Consider the following 14,646-nt stretch of genomic DNA (forward strand, 5'->3'; position numbering starts at 1 on the left):
TTAAAAGAACTAGAAGTTCCTGTGCTAAGCAATGAAAACCTTTGCCCTCTGCTAATTGATGCTAAAAATGAATAAAAATTACGCAAAACTTAAGGAAGCTATTTTGCACTGCTGCGTATAGAGAATTATTTTTATTTTTGAAAAATACCGACCTCTGCATAGCATTTGAGTTTCCCCAGACCTGTGTGTGTGACAGCAGTGCTGATTGTTTCTCCCTGTGTTGCAGCCCCCAAGGACAATGAAGAGCGTGTGTTCCGCGAGCGGATGCGCCCCAGGAAGCGCCAGGGTGCCGTGCGGCGCAGGGTGCACCAGGTCAATGGACACAAGTTCATGGCCACCTACCTTAGACAGCCAACGTATTGCTCGCACTGCAGAGACTTTATATGGTACGCAGCACCTTTGGCTTTGCTTTCTTTGCAACCCTGAGTTGGGGAGTTGGCACACCTTCCTGCTCACGGCAGTGAAAGTGGTATACAGCAGCTTCTTTTCCTCTTCATTTTGACATTTACCTGTCAACAGCATTGCAGATGATAGCAGAAGGCTGTTAAACCTCCATCACAAATATCAGAATTGGTTGTATTTGGGGTTCTTCTCCTTTGAGCCACAAAGTTCCATATTTCCCTATCTAATGCACACTAAATTCCAGGTAGACAACCAGTCTAATATTATGGAAGAACTAAGTATAGATTCAGACTTTAATATTAGACCTTCACATTTTGTCACAGTGACGGAATTATTTGTTACATGATTAAGAATCACCTCTAAGAAATGCAAAGCTTCTTTACATCCCACTGAAGTTAATGGAATATCAAATGGAAGAATTGATGGAATAACTTCTAATGACACAGAGATTTTGGTGCTCAGTGTACAGGGTCTTTTTTATTACAATGTACACCAAGAACTCCCTTTTAGAAAATATTTGCATTATTTTGAGTATTTTCAATTTTCAGATAGGGAGAAGTGGTGGAGGCATTCAGGTTTCAGTTGTTTTTAAGGAACTCCTGATATTTTACAAAGTGACCTAGAGATACTGATTTGCGCAGAAGATCTGATGTGATTGACAGTAAATACTTCTTAGGACTGTGTAATAAATTGGTCTTTCTCAGTGTAAAACTGACATGAGATGTGCATAAACTCAACTGCATTCTTCTAAAAAGTGCCTGGGGGGTGTATTTTGTGTTGGCTAAGGTGATTTCAAATAATACTGACAAATGCAATCTGTCTATTTAGAGGTCTGCTTGGTGATGATTTACCATTTTTTCTCCTTTCCATGCACCTTTTGGCTTTATCTGTTGCACTGTAGTAAATCTGTACTTCTGACTGCCTTCATGATTTCTCATCCTTCCTGTTACCTCTCAGCACCTGAAATGTTCCTATTTGGACCTGATCTCAGTCCAGGCATGCAGTTATCAGATGATTGGTTATAAAAAGCTTTTCTTTAAACATGTGCATGTCTAGTAAAGGGAAGGAAAAGATATTTTCATTTTTAAGAATATTTCCTCTTCATTTTCTAAAATACTTTATTATTTTTCAGGGGTGTAATAGGAAAACAGGGATACCAATGTCAAGGTAAGAGAAATTCTATATAAGGACAGTTTAAATATATTTATTATGTTACATAAGTAATAAGATATTTTTATCAGGCATCATAAATGTACGATGCTAAGTATTTAGCACATGATAATCAGAATAAGTTTGTCTCAACAATATACAATGTTTGCACCGAGTCACAGTAATTTTTTTCAAAACTGTTGGTCTTAAGCATTATTTATGAAGTAGGAGTTCAGCAAACAGCCCTGAACATCAGATCCCAGATATATCTTCATGCGTATCCATCTAGGGAACCATATCTGTGGATCTTGGCTTCTTCAATTTTCAAGCCTTGCATTTTAAAATTGAGAGCTCTTTATTCTGCTTAAGATTCTGTGTTTAAAAATTCCAGGTAATTGCGAAGACTGTAGTTTAAATAGATGAGATAATTATAGAGGTCATCATTAGAGAAGGTTATAGCAAAGACTGCACAAGTGCTTCAATTTCATCTCCCATTTTTCAATTCAATTTCTTGTACTCCTACTTCTTTATGCCTCTTGGGATGATATGTTAGTACTTAACCCTCATCTAACAGGTAGAAACCATCAAGTTAGTGATGATTTTTCAGGTACAAAAGACTTGCTGCAATCTCATTTTAAATAAGTAAATGCCATTTTTTGATAGAGCTTTACATGCTTTAATAAGAATTACTGTATTAAATCTCATAGCAAAGAAGTGAATGCCATTTTTTTATAGATCTTTACAGGCTATAATAACAATTACTGTATTACCACACAGAGGTATCTGTAGAGGTACCTTGACTTCTGATCTAATTTTTTTTTCTTACAACAATGACCAAAATTGGAGGAAGTGAAATTTGTTACTTCATTATAATGGTTTTTACTTTGCTTAATGACCTTGAATTTTATGGTATGTTAGACCTAGTAATTGTTTATCTTATCTGTCATATCTGCAAATGTTATTCATTGATTAAGTAATCAGTATGCATATTCGCAAAACAGTTTTGCTTCCTGAAACCTTTTACTGCTGTCAACTTAGGATAATGCGTTACAAAAAGAATATTCAACTTTTTTTTCTATCCTTTTGACTTTTACAATGACTTATCTTCTTATCTGCTTTCTTTTAAAAGCTCTTTAAACAGGAATTGTTTTTGTTATTGTGTCTCATGTAATGTGGAGATCATGGCCTTCATCAGATAAACAAATCACATATGTAAAAATTGAGAAAAATTGTGGCTAACATTTCAGAAGTTAATTTGTAGTTTTGCGGATGAGATATTTGGCAGATAAGCTTTAGTTATCTTAAAATTCTTTGGTCTTTTGAAAGTCTATTGTCTTCTGTTTTTGTAAGCCAACTTATTTCATAGGACTCACCAGTCACTTGCACACTTTCAAGTCCCAGTGGTTCCAGTCTTCTGAGATCAGACTTCTGCTTTAAAATTAATCATCATGAAATCTCATTCTTTTATCTGTTTTTGTCTTTCTAGTTTGCACTTGTGTAGTTCACAAGAGATGCCATGAACTTATAATAACGAAGTGTGCTGGCTTAAAAAAACAGGAAACTCACGATGAGGTAAATGTTTATAAATTAATTTTTCTATGTAAAATTCTGTCTTTGATCTGCTCAAAATAATATTATCTCCTCTGTTTAATCAATAGATGCCACAGACTTTTTAATGTCCTTCTGGTCATTTTGTGGTACTTTGGAATGCTAGATTGCTATCAGTTTTATTTACATGGAAATTATCATACAGAAATTTATTTCGAACTGGATTACTTTTTATAACATCTGAGCTCAAAGTTTCAGAGAGCTCTTTCCACTCCTTTTCGCTTTTAACATTCTCTCTCCATTTCTGAGTTAATACAGTTCTTGTCAGTTCAATTCAGAAGCAGCAGGCTGGGATACCTCATTCCCTGGCTGCATTTTGTGTGGCTCAGCCATCAGTGGCTGATCAGAGAGCTGGGATGCTTGGGTGGGTATCTGACACCAACATAAACAACTGACCAGAATTTGCTTGCAGTCTCACCTCAACAAAGACTACATCCAAACTGTCAAAATGTGATTATGTTTTTTTAAATAGTTTCAGCCCTCAGGTATAAACAGCAAATGTTTTTCTTTACACAGAAGCTTTTGTGTTGTGCTTCAACAGAAAAGCAAATGTATGCTCACTGGCCTGTTGTGTGCAGCAGCAAGGGCCTGCTGTCTTTCACCACAGGCTAAGGTGAGGTGGTCCTTGGGTGATCACAGTTCCTTGGCCACACAAAAAATCCTACATTTCATAATTTTATTCGCTAAAAACCTACATTCATAGGATTGAAAAAGCCTGCCTTTAAGTTACAAATCAGAGTTGTATGTAACAGGGCAGTTGTTATCTACTCTAAACTTCAGCATGAGTTTGACTGAGGCACTAACTCATGATCTCATTTTTCTGTGCAATTCACTAGCATTGTCCTTACTGGGACCATTCTGTAATACCAGGTCCACAACCAGTATTTTACATCCAAAATGTGATCACGTGCATACAATTGTGATAAAGGGCTGTGTTGGGCTAGTGCTGGTTTTGTGTAGTACTCACAGGAATATACAAAATCTTGTGCAGGTTTATGTTCCCAGGCTCCAGGCTGGTGGAGATTTGCATACTTTGTTGATGGTCTCATTGTTTAGGAGGGGTACTAGATCACTGGAGAAAAGCCAGCAGTAATAGAAAAGGGAAGGAAAAACATAGAAATAAATCTCCTGCAGTGCAACGGCCTGCCTCTCTGAAAACTTATCAATGACATCCTTTAATTAGTAAATAATCATACCTTGGAATCCCTGAACACAACAGGTTATCATTGTCATTATCATAATCCAAAGAAGAGTGGGATATGAAAAGGTAAAGCATTTATGATATATTTCTTTTTCTAGTCCTGTATTAGTTTGGCCTCATGTTCCTAAAACAATTGGGAGTGACTTCCTTGCCTTCCACATTAAGATCTTTCCTGATAGCTATGTATTTGTTGTTCCCAAAAGTACTAGGAAGTAGACTTTAGTCTTTATCTCTTGGACAGCAGCAGCCCTTCCCCCTCTTTTTCCCAGATAAAGTAGTGAAAAGAATTCTGGAGTGTGTCTAATGTGATGGTCATCATCTGGGCACAGATCTATTTCATCTCATTTGAATTCTGTTTCAAAATGCAACAGGGCCTCAGCATACACTGATTGCAAAGAAATTAATTAAAATGAAATATGCTGTGCTGTCCTTTTTCAGCAAGTGGGATCCCAGCGTTTCAGTGTCAACATGCCTCACAAGTTCAGCATTCACAATTACAAAGTGCCCACCTTCTGTGACCACTGTGGTTCATTGCTCTGGGGTCTTTTGAGACAAGGTTTACAATGCAAAGGTAAGGCACCACTTCAGAGCTTTTCTTTTTCTTTGTGAGTGACTTGGAGACTTGGAAAGACTTCATGTCACTATGTTAGCATGTACAGAAGTAAATAGAAAATAAGTAGTGGAGCTATGTAAGGATTTCCATTATGGTTAGAACATAGTCCTTACCTTGTTGGCAGCACCAGTCAGTAACAGATGCAGAGGTCAGACATTAAGAAACACATTTTGCACTCACTCCTTTGTAGGTTTATTGCCACTCAGGACATTAGAAGCTAACAGAAAATGATGAGCATGACAATTTGCATATCTTCCATTTATATGCCTTTTGTGTTTTCAGGTTTGTTAAACTTTTTAAACATCAATATTCCATCTACTTTTCCCTTTAATGCCATTTTCAAAAATTGCTGGTTTGTATTGGTTAGAGTAGGTAGAACCCGTCCTGTGTCCCCATGTCCAGAATATGAAATATTCTGATACCCAACTAAATCATCCTTTGTGATGGTCTGCTTAGCACCTCTATTCCAGAAAATAAAGGATTCACCATGTTCTGCCACTTAAGGACTATGTACTCTGTACAGGATCTGTATGTGAAAATAAGGCTGGAAGGTGCATTTGTGTCATTTTAGTTGTCAGAAATGTTGGATTCCATATCTCATTATTTCAAGCAGATTTACATAAGGGGTGAGAAAAGAGTACAAACAATTGTAAACCAAAGTAATATTTTAGAAATGGTTTATAAAATACTTCCATTTGTAGGTGGAAGGAAATGATGTAATGAAGGAAATTATTATCAGGTTCTTAGAAAGTAGTGCCTAATAGAATAGTGCCATTTTCATTTTGTTATGCCTTAGGAACCTATGGATAGGTCCATCTTCATAAATAAAAAAATCATGTACACTTCTCAACAGCAGAAGCGTGGGGTCACATGTATAAATATTTTATCTATAAAACTATATCCTTTGCAGTACTTAGGGTGACACTTAACTATAGGTGAAGGTCAGACCTGATGTTTCATGTCATAAGTTGCTGAGTAGCAAGGGAAAGAAGAGATTTCTTTCACAGCAAAGTTATACACAGTGAGACTTCTGAAGTTCAAGACTTCCCTTGTGGTTCCAGCCAGTGAACAGTGAGGACATCTTAGGTTCTAAATGCTGTTACTTTGCAGCTATTGAAGATTTTGCTCAAACGCTGTCTTAATTATGATGGGGATGCATTCAAAGAAGACTTTTCAATTAAATCTGGGCTTTTTCCTCCATTCTTTTTTTTTTTTTTTAATCCAGAGTTATAGTATCTCTCTACCTAATCTGGACATTCATTAGTTCTCTTTCATATTCTATCTCAAGTACCATACTGTTCATTTGGTCTTAACTGTTGTTTCTCATACTGTGTAGCAGATGCATAGAAACAATAGTGCAGAGAGTCTGTGTTGCTTTCTCCCTGTTCATAAAATTATTGCCTATAAAGATGCAGTGTTCTCTGCATGAAATCTAGAGCTCAGCTGAACTGAAAACGTTATTTTCTCTGTGCTTGGTTTTCTCTCTTTAACAAGTGCTTCTTCAGAGGTGTACTTCCTTGCCCAGTGTGGTTATTAACACCATGAGGAGTGTACAACAGAGATTTATTCTTCTTCAGGTTTTTTTCACTGGTTATTCCTGGGCATCTTTTTACAGCAGGAAAATTTTGTGCAGTCCCACTTTATGTATGTATTTTACAAAATGCATACGTAAAGTTGGACTGCACAAAATTTTCCTGCTATTTCAAGCAGTTTGGCTCCTCAATGTCCACTTCTACAGTTCCTAGCGCAAACATTTTACTTACTGCTGACGTTTTGTCACTGAACATACATTCATTGGAAATACCATGTTTAACTGTTTCTTTTTGCTCTTCTTGTGAGCTAAAACATATTTAAAAAGGAAAGTGACCAGCTTTCTGAAGTGCATGGTTATGGCCAGATTCAGTGCCTTGCTATACTCTAAGTGGCAAATGTGTTTTTTTAGCGGCTGTACAACAAAAGCTTTATTGATGAAAAATATAATGAAATGTAACTTTATAAATACATATTTTTATGATTTCTTTTTCTCTAAAAAATAAAGAGGTGAGAAATTTGAACAACTGAATATTAGTCTAGGATTTAATCACACTTGCAGCTGTGCTCTCTTTATGCCTTGCTCCACAAGAGGGCACCGAAGTCTCAGATAAAATAGGTCATCTCCTAACAAATCCGCACTCCGCGAGTTTTAATGGAGCTGTGTTCTTGCCTCTGCCCCATAATCTGGAAGCAAAGTAACCTTTTTCTTCTCCTCATAGCAATATAATAGTTTCAGGAGATTTAAGGGAACGAGCTTAGTAACAGAATTGCCATATAAATAAAGTAGGTGTTTAACCCTTAATTTTTATTAAAACTTAAAGTGCTGTCAGTTTTATGGCTGCCTACATTAGAAGCTAATCTACTTCAGTAAAACAGTGTAAGAAACAATAATACATAAGAATTTAATGTTGTACTTTCCATAGTGGACAGTTAAAATCCAAGATCTGAAGGAATTTTCTTCTAATTCAAATTAGTTTAAGAGTTACAATATCATTTGATAGTTTCATTTGTTCTTGTGTCTGTTCTGGGCACTGTATGAAAATACAACTCTATATTATCATATCAGAAGAATGATAATCAGGTTAATAACTTTAGCATTGAAGTATACCTTCAAATTCAGCTAAGTGTTTTCCTACTGAGATTGTATTTGTTTGAAAAAGTTATTGATAGGTTTATATAAGGCAAATGCATGCCAAGATAGTATTTAATTTACTGTATTACTGTGTGTTTCATTGCAGTTTGCAAGATGAATGTACATCGACGCTGTGAAACAAATGTGGCACCAAACTGTGGAGTGGATGCTAGAGGCATAGCTAAAGTACTTGCAGATCTTGGAGTCACTCCAGATAAGATCACTAATAGTGGGCAAAGGAGGAAAAAGGTAATTTTACTATATATTGTCACATTTTAAAAAATCAGAGAAGTATGACTGTATTGTAACTTGATTGGTTGGGATTCAATCCTGCTCAAATGACTTGCACAGTAATTTTTTTGTATGTCAGTACAGACCTAAGACTTTGAGTTTTATTTTGTAAGTGTAAATCACCTATTCTGAACTTTGGTATGAAATTCATTTTGACCTGGTACAATGTTGCCGATCTTGAGCCTATAATTTCTGGAGGGATTTTGAGGAAGGACGTTTGACAGACAGACAATGTCTGGCAACAGTTAAAAACATAAATGCCTGTTATGGCTCAGAATTGGCATTGAATAATTGATTAATTGATTGATTGGCAGACAGCACTGCTCCATAGTATTGTAAATGTTGATAAACAAGCAATGTGCTGATTCTCATGAAGAGGAGACGTTTTCCAGATTACAGTTCTGGAGTTATCATGCCTTTTGTAGGAGTAACCAGTCTGTTGAAGAAATAAAAAGCATAGGTCACCCCAAGTGCATCCGAAACTGGTGCAGTTATACCTGAGTGATGATGTGTATCCTGGATGACAATGAGTCCACACTTTGTATCTCTGTTTGCCTGATTGCCACAACAGACCCATTGGTCTCACAGAAAAAGGCAATTTAGGCCATAATTTCTTTAAACATTGACAGTTGCTTCTGTTCATTTTCCTGCTTATTGCGCACTGGGATCCCTTGTGAGCTGTTTCAAAACGTTACAGAAATGTAGGAAACTCCAGAATGAGTTAATTGATCTGATACTCCTGGGAAAAGGTGTTGTCATGGTGTTACTGCGTGAGGTAATTTGCAGTGCTTGCTGATACATATGCAGTTAAATATATTTACTGGGTGAATTTGAATACAGACTCAAGGTGGCATCTCAAAACTTTCCCACTCACTGGGTATATACACTAAATTTATTTCATCCTAAGAACCTGCTTTCCTTTCAGTTGCCTGGTTTTTCTCTCTTTGCACCATGGCTTCCATTTAGTGTGATGCCATCTCCTGTATGGCTGAGGTTCTGCCAGTGGGAATCCACAGGGGCAGAAGATCTTCACTTTCCTTCATAGTTCTGCCTCTGAACTAAAGTTGTTGAATTACATTTCCTCATGGCACAGGAAGATCACACCTTTTGGAATTGTTCTTAGCTAATTGCAGGTGCAGAGACTCAACCACCGGTTCCAGGATGCGCGTCGTCAGAAGAAGATAGGTCGAAATCAGCACCAACATCTCCATGTGATCAAGGTAAACAGATCTTTTTATTTCCTATCTAACATATTTTGTCACACATTTTCCTGGAGTAAAAAATAAATCTGTGATCATGAGCCTCTGTAGATGCAAATCAATAAAGCAGTTACCACCAGAAATTGAAGCATTTAAAGTTATGAACTGTAAAATCTTTTAAAAAAAGGCTTGTTTCTCATTTAATTTACATCTGTGAAATTAGGTGGCTTTTAAAGGGAAAATTATGAAACAGTCATCTTAAGACATTATTAAGTTTACTGCATGGGTCCTTGTGAACAAAATATATTTATGGAAGTAGTTTATATATTCTGTTGTAAGACTGGAAAATGTTTTAAATAGTAACACAGACTTGAGAGAGAGCCTATATTTTATTTACCTGAAAACCCATCTGTTAATAAATTTTTGAGATAAAATTGACTCCTTGTAATTCCATGTTGAACGTTTGTAATAATAAAAACTTCCATCTAGACAGGCTATGCTAGCATGTCCATGTGATCTCTAGAGGCTTCTTAAAACCATGTTTCCTTTCAGCAATTTATTTTATGCACAGGTTGGGACACAGGCATTTTAATCTTCGCTGATATGACCTGATTTCATTGAGCTGAGCAGCTGATAGACAGAATGTGTATTTCAGCAGCATTTTTTGAGTCTGATTGAATTGTTTTTAAAAATTAGAAATCTGTGACCTCTGAATCCAGAACTGAGTTAAATTTGTCAACCTTTTGGTTTCACAAAGCATTATTTTCATAAAATCATTATTTTTAAAAATATCTGATGCTTTGTTTAAAATAAGAACAAAGATTTTGTCTAAATTCTCTCTTTGATTTGACATTTATAGCTGTGCAGTAAAGTTGTTGTTTCCAAGGCCATCAGGCAGAAGTACCATACAGGAGCCTGGGGCAGACCCTGAGGACTGTTAGTCACTGGGACTCTCTGTATTTAACGCTGAGAAACCTTCAGAACCGTTTAGCAGATCTACACAATTGCTGCTTGAAGCAGCACTAGGAAGTGGTCAAACACTTTATTGGCAGGCATCTGATAACAGCTGGAGCTGAATAAGATGCTCCATTCATGTTGATTTCAGGGAGCAGGACGCCCAACTGTCCTTTGAACAGAGTTCAAACTGTCCTTTGGAGACACAGCTCTAAAATACTTAAGCAGGAAGATGACTAAGTGCTGCAGGAAGATAGGGATATTCAAAACAAAGTGCTTCTCTGTGGTACAGGAACACCCAAAGTCACTAGAACAACTATTTGGCTACTATTCTGACTTATCTTTCAAGTTTTGGATATGTCATCTTCTTAAGTTCATTTTAAAAAGCCACCCTTCCTGTTAGAGCAGGGGTTTGGCTGATTACTGTAAGGTGGAGAAGCAGTTTGCTAAATATGTGTTCTTAACCGCAGAGTGCTCTTGAACACAGCATTCAGAGATGATGGATGTCCCTTCCCACTCTGATACAGACTAACACAGGCTGGTTTTCTGACAGTTGGTCAAAACTAACTTTTCCTCACATTTCCACAGAAATCAAAGAGCTGGAAAACAACATTAGGAAAGCATTATCTTTTGACAATCGGGGAGAGGAACACAGAGCAACAGCTACAACATCAACAGACAACCAGCTTAACAAACCTGGGGAGAATGGTGAAAATGGGGAGGTCAAACAGGCCCAGAGCAAGAGAATAGGTCTTGAAGAGTTCAACTTCATCAAAGTATTAGGAAAAGGCAGCTTTGGAAAGGTGGGTAGTTTTTTTCTTCCCCTTCTTTTCTTTTTTTTTATTTTAAAGCTAGTGTTCAGGGGTGGTTTTGACTGTACCGATTTGGAAGTGTTCATATTGACATTCAGGAAGCACTTCCAGCCTAGGGGTTTTCTTTTCCCCAATAGATCAAAAGTATCAGTCTCCTGATGAGCTGGCCTTCTCTGCTTTAGCTCACTTTGTTAACTACAGTCAAGCCTTTTGGAACAAAATGTCAGTGGTTCATTAGAGCTACATACATACTGTTCAACAAAATTGCTTGTGGTCAAGCAGGAAAAATCAGGTCAGGAGTAATGCTGTGGGGTTAATTCACTTTCTTGATAATTCCCAGTTCAAGTTTACTTATTTCACAGAACATTGTGCATGCTTTTTTTTCCTCAGTGGGTGTGTTCAGTGCTGGTGGAAGCAGAACTGAAGCATTTCCACTCAGATATGATGAGGCTCAGACAGCTGCCCAAAATACAGTGTAAGCAGCAGAGATGTAACTCACCAGAGCTCCCATAGTAGGGAATTGGTGAGGGTGAAAGGGACATTGCTGTGTTTACAGGGCTTACAGGTTTTCTTTCCATGCTCCTGTGCACGATGGAATCAAAGAGGAGGACTGAAATATGATTCTGTTTCAGAAGTACACTCTTCCTTCCTTGATATTACGGGAACTTCACATGCAGGGAACAGGGTGAAGCAGTTCTTTTGTGTCCCTGTTTTCTAATCCTTTCTCTGAAGAGTGTCCTGGCTCCAAGCCAGAAGTGACCTTAAACAGAATATAGGGCCTGAACCTTAAACAATAGTAGTAGTTAAAATCAACAACTTGAAAGCAGCTGGAATGGTAACTTTGGATTGTATACAAAGTCCATCACACTCAAATCTCACTACCAGAAGTGGGAGATAAAAGTGGGAAATAAATTTCTGTTTTACATCAACTTCCTTGTTTAGTTTTTGAGACCTCACTAATAGATACTCATTAAGGTACTTAACTAATAAACAGAACAGATACATTCTGTTTCAAATGTAAAGAATGTAAAGAGGTGTATGCTTCTAAAATTACAGTACTTTTTATTTTATAACTTGCAGCTTCATTTAGGCAAGTATGTAACAATCTTTCTATTTTCAGGGCAGTCAAACTCATATGAAACCCTTTATTTATGGCATCTACTGTCCATATGTAAAGAGAATTTTTCTTTGGTTTAGGTAATGTTAGCTGAGCTAAAAGGAAAAGATGAAGTATATGCAGTGAAAGTCTTGAAGAAAGACGTCATACTTCAAGATGATGATGTAGACTGTACAATGACAGAAAAGAGAATTCTGGCATTAGCACGAAAACATCCATATTTAACACAACTTTACTGCTGCTTCCAGACAAAGGTAAGCTACGTGAGTCTTTTACCAGTTTCTGCCCAAGGAATAACATTGATTATTTCCAGACTGAAAGAAAGCAACACAAAAAGTGCATCAATATTTTGAAAATATTTCTGGTAAGTTTTTTGCCATTTCAGTGGTATTTTCCGGGAGCACTGGCTGCTGCTGAAAAGCATAACTACTATTACCTTGTAAGTACCAGGAGATGGCAGTAAATGACTTAAAAAAATTTTAAAAATCCACATGCATAAAATGCACAAAAATGGCATCTACTGAAGTGCCGTTTTCTGTTTCTTTGGTACATTAATAGGGTGTATCGCTTGTTGAATTAAGTACAAATGTTTTTAGCATCCAGTGTGGAATACCTGTGTGTAGAATTGCAGAAAAGCAATGACTAAAAGATCTTCCAGCAAAATTGTTAGGAAAGATAAATAGTACAGTGGGAAAGCCATAGGAAAATGGCTAGCAGGATCAAGATTATGGTGGCTTGAATATAGAAACAGCAAACACTTAATAGGTTTATACAGTTCTTAAAATAGTGAAAATGTGCTAGGATTTTATGTGCTTTGAAGTTGGCACAAGCAGTGGCCCAGGTAGGCGTGTATGTCTGTGGAGGGTGTTTCACATTCAGAATTTTATTATGTGTGAACATACTCTTAAAAGGTCTTAACATATTATTTTAAAATTTATAACTAGAATTAAGCATGTTGTTTCAGATGAAAGAAGTTATTAAGGGATTGTAGTGGGGTGAGGTATAAACTCTGTGAACAGAAAGGGGCTTTTAGGACTGAGTACACTCCTTGGAGTGTAAATAAATATATCAGCAGCCTGATGTGAGCCATGTGTCAGAATATTGGTAAAGATCAGTAGTACATTAAGTAAATTATGACAGAAGATTCTCCTGCTACTCCTCTGATTTCCTGGAGATTCCTTTCCTTTTGTATTTTTGGTCTGCTCTTCTCTCTTTTGTACCATGCCGTCTGCCTTCCTCCTTGTTCTCCAAAGCTTTTCATCAAAGATATTCAGAAGTTTTTCTCACTGCCTTCTCTCTTCCTAGATCTCTTAACAGAGAAGAACTGCAGTTTGTGGCTTTTCTTGAGCTCAGAAGAACTCATACTGAAGTGGTTTATAGTCACAAGTCATAGGCCAGCGTCTCTTATCAAACAATCAAAACTACACCGAGTGATACCTAATCAAATTGAAAATCCTCAGTTGAAAAATTGAAGGGTTTTCTTGAGCATGTCATATGAAAAAATTACAAATAATTCTTTCTAAAGGAATGAAAATACCAAACACCAAAATATATGAAAAAGCAAAAGCAATATGTCTGCTAAGAGTCCGCATGATTTATGAATGGCAACAAATGAAAATGTACCAAGTAAATTAGTCACTGAATGATTTTCTCAGGCTCAGTAGAAAAACGGGTAGAGAAACTTGCTTGAACAAACATATTCTGTGGTTAAAATAGCTTCATTGAGACAAAGGCTGTAGTACAATAAGTTTTAAGTGTGTTTCAAGTAGTATATAGTTACTTACACTGCTATTGTGTGCCATGGCATGGTGACTGTACTTTGCAGAACTGGTCCCTGAAGTGATCATGCTGGAATTAAATTTTGCATTTCAAGTAGAACGTATTTGTTGTATACACCCAGACTTAATGGGAAGGTTGAGTCAGTATCCATTGTCAAAGCACTCAGAGGTTGTCTTCATGTAATGAGATCACTTGCTTTGTTCCTCTTCCACAAAAATGCAGATGTAAAAGTTTGACTTTGTATGCTGCAGTGTTGTCCTTCAGCAATCAGCTGAAGACATTGCAGAAAATTTGCCTAATATGCTTTTTACAGTAAGTACGTTTCAGTATTATTTGTTTTTTACATGGAGCAGACTTTTCATTAGTGTCACTTACTGAATGAATCTGTTATTACCACAGCAAGTAAGGGATAATATTTTAAATTACTTTGGAATACAGAAATTGTGCCAAATAACGCCTAACACTAACATGTATTATACACTAGTGTGGTTTAAGCCCTATATATCTAATTTCTTTTAACAATTCCATCTAGCTTCCTTACTTTAATGAAATACTCTTGGGACTGATATTTCTCATGTTCCTGCTTAATACAAAAGCAAACTTTGATCAAACTAATTTGCTTAAAGCTCATCAAAAAATAAGCCACTACTGCCCCCCCAATCAACATTTTAGATCTATTTAGAAATATATAATTTGTTTTCAGTACTTCAGGAATAGTTTTGAAATATGCTTCAGTGATCTGGAAGTTGAGAGAGTTCCAAAACTTGGGATAAAGTGTGCAAAGGTGATAGAGGATGTTTTGTCTGCAATAGTTTGAGGAATGAGCTCCACAACCCAGTCCTACACATCAGAAAAA

General features: G+C 36.7%; 1 protein-coding gene across 2 annotated transcripts in view; it reads left to right on the forward strand.

Moving 5' to 3' along the window:
* PRKCE (protein kinase C epsilon) overlaps nucleotides 1–14,646 on the forward strand; it is a 285,862-nt gene that overhangs the window by 177,503 nt on the left and 93,713 nt on the right. For both annotated transcript variants that reach the window (XM_054279512.1, XM_054279513.1), the window contains exons 3-10: nucleotides 227–386; nucleotides 1,535–1,569; nucleotides 3,038–3,123; nucleotides 4,799–4,931; nucleotides 7,745–7,887; nucleotides 9,053–9,149; nucleotides 10,671–10,885; nucleotides 12,092–12,265. In XM_054279512.1, the coding sequence (XP_054135487.1) occupies nucleotides 227–386; nucleotides 1,535–1,569; nucleotides 3,038–3,123; nucleotides 4,799–4,931; nucleotides 7,745–7,887; nucleotides 9,053–9,149; nucleotides 10,671–10,885; nucleotides 12,092–12,265 (1,043 nt within the window). The remainder of the gene's footprint in view (nucleotides 1–226; nucleotides 387–1,534; nucleotides 1,570–3,037; nucleotides 3,124–4,798; nucleotides 4,932–7,744; nucleotides 7,888–9,052; nucleotides 9,150–10,670; nucleotides 10,886–12,091; nucleotides 12,266–14,646) is intronic.

This window comes from Melozone crissalis, unplaced genomic scaffold (genome assembly GCF_028551555.1).
Source record: "Melozone crissalis strain CALT ecotype California unplaced genomic scaffold, PUWL_Pcris_2 ptg000027l_1, whole genome shotgun sequence".
Lineage (NCBI taxonomy): Eukaryota > Metazoa > Chordata > Aves > Passeriformes > Passerellidae > Melozone > Melozone crissalis.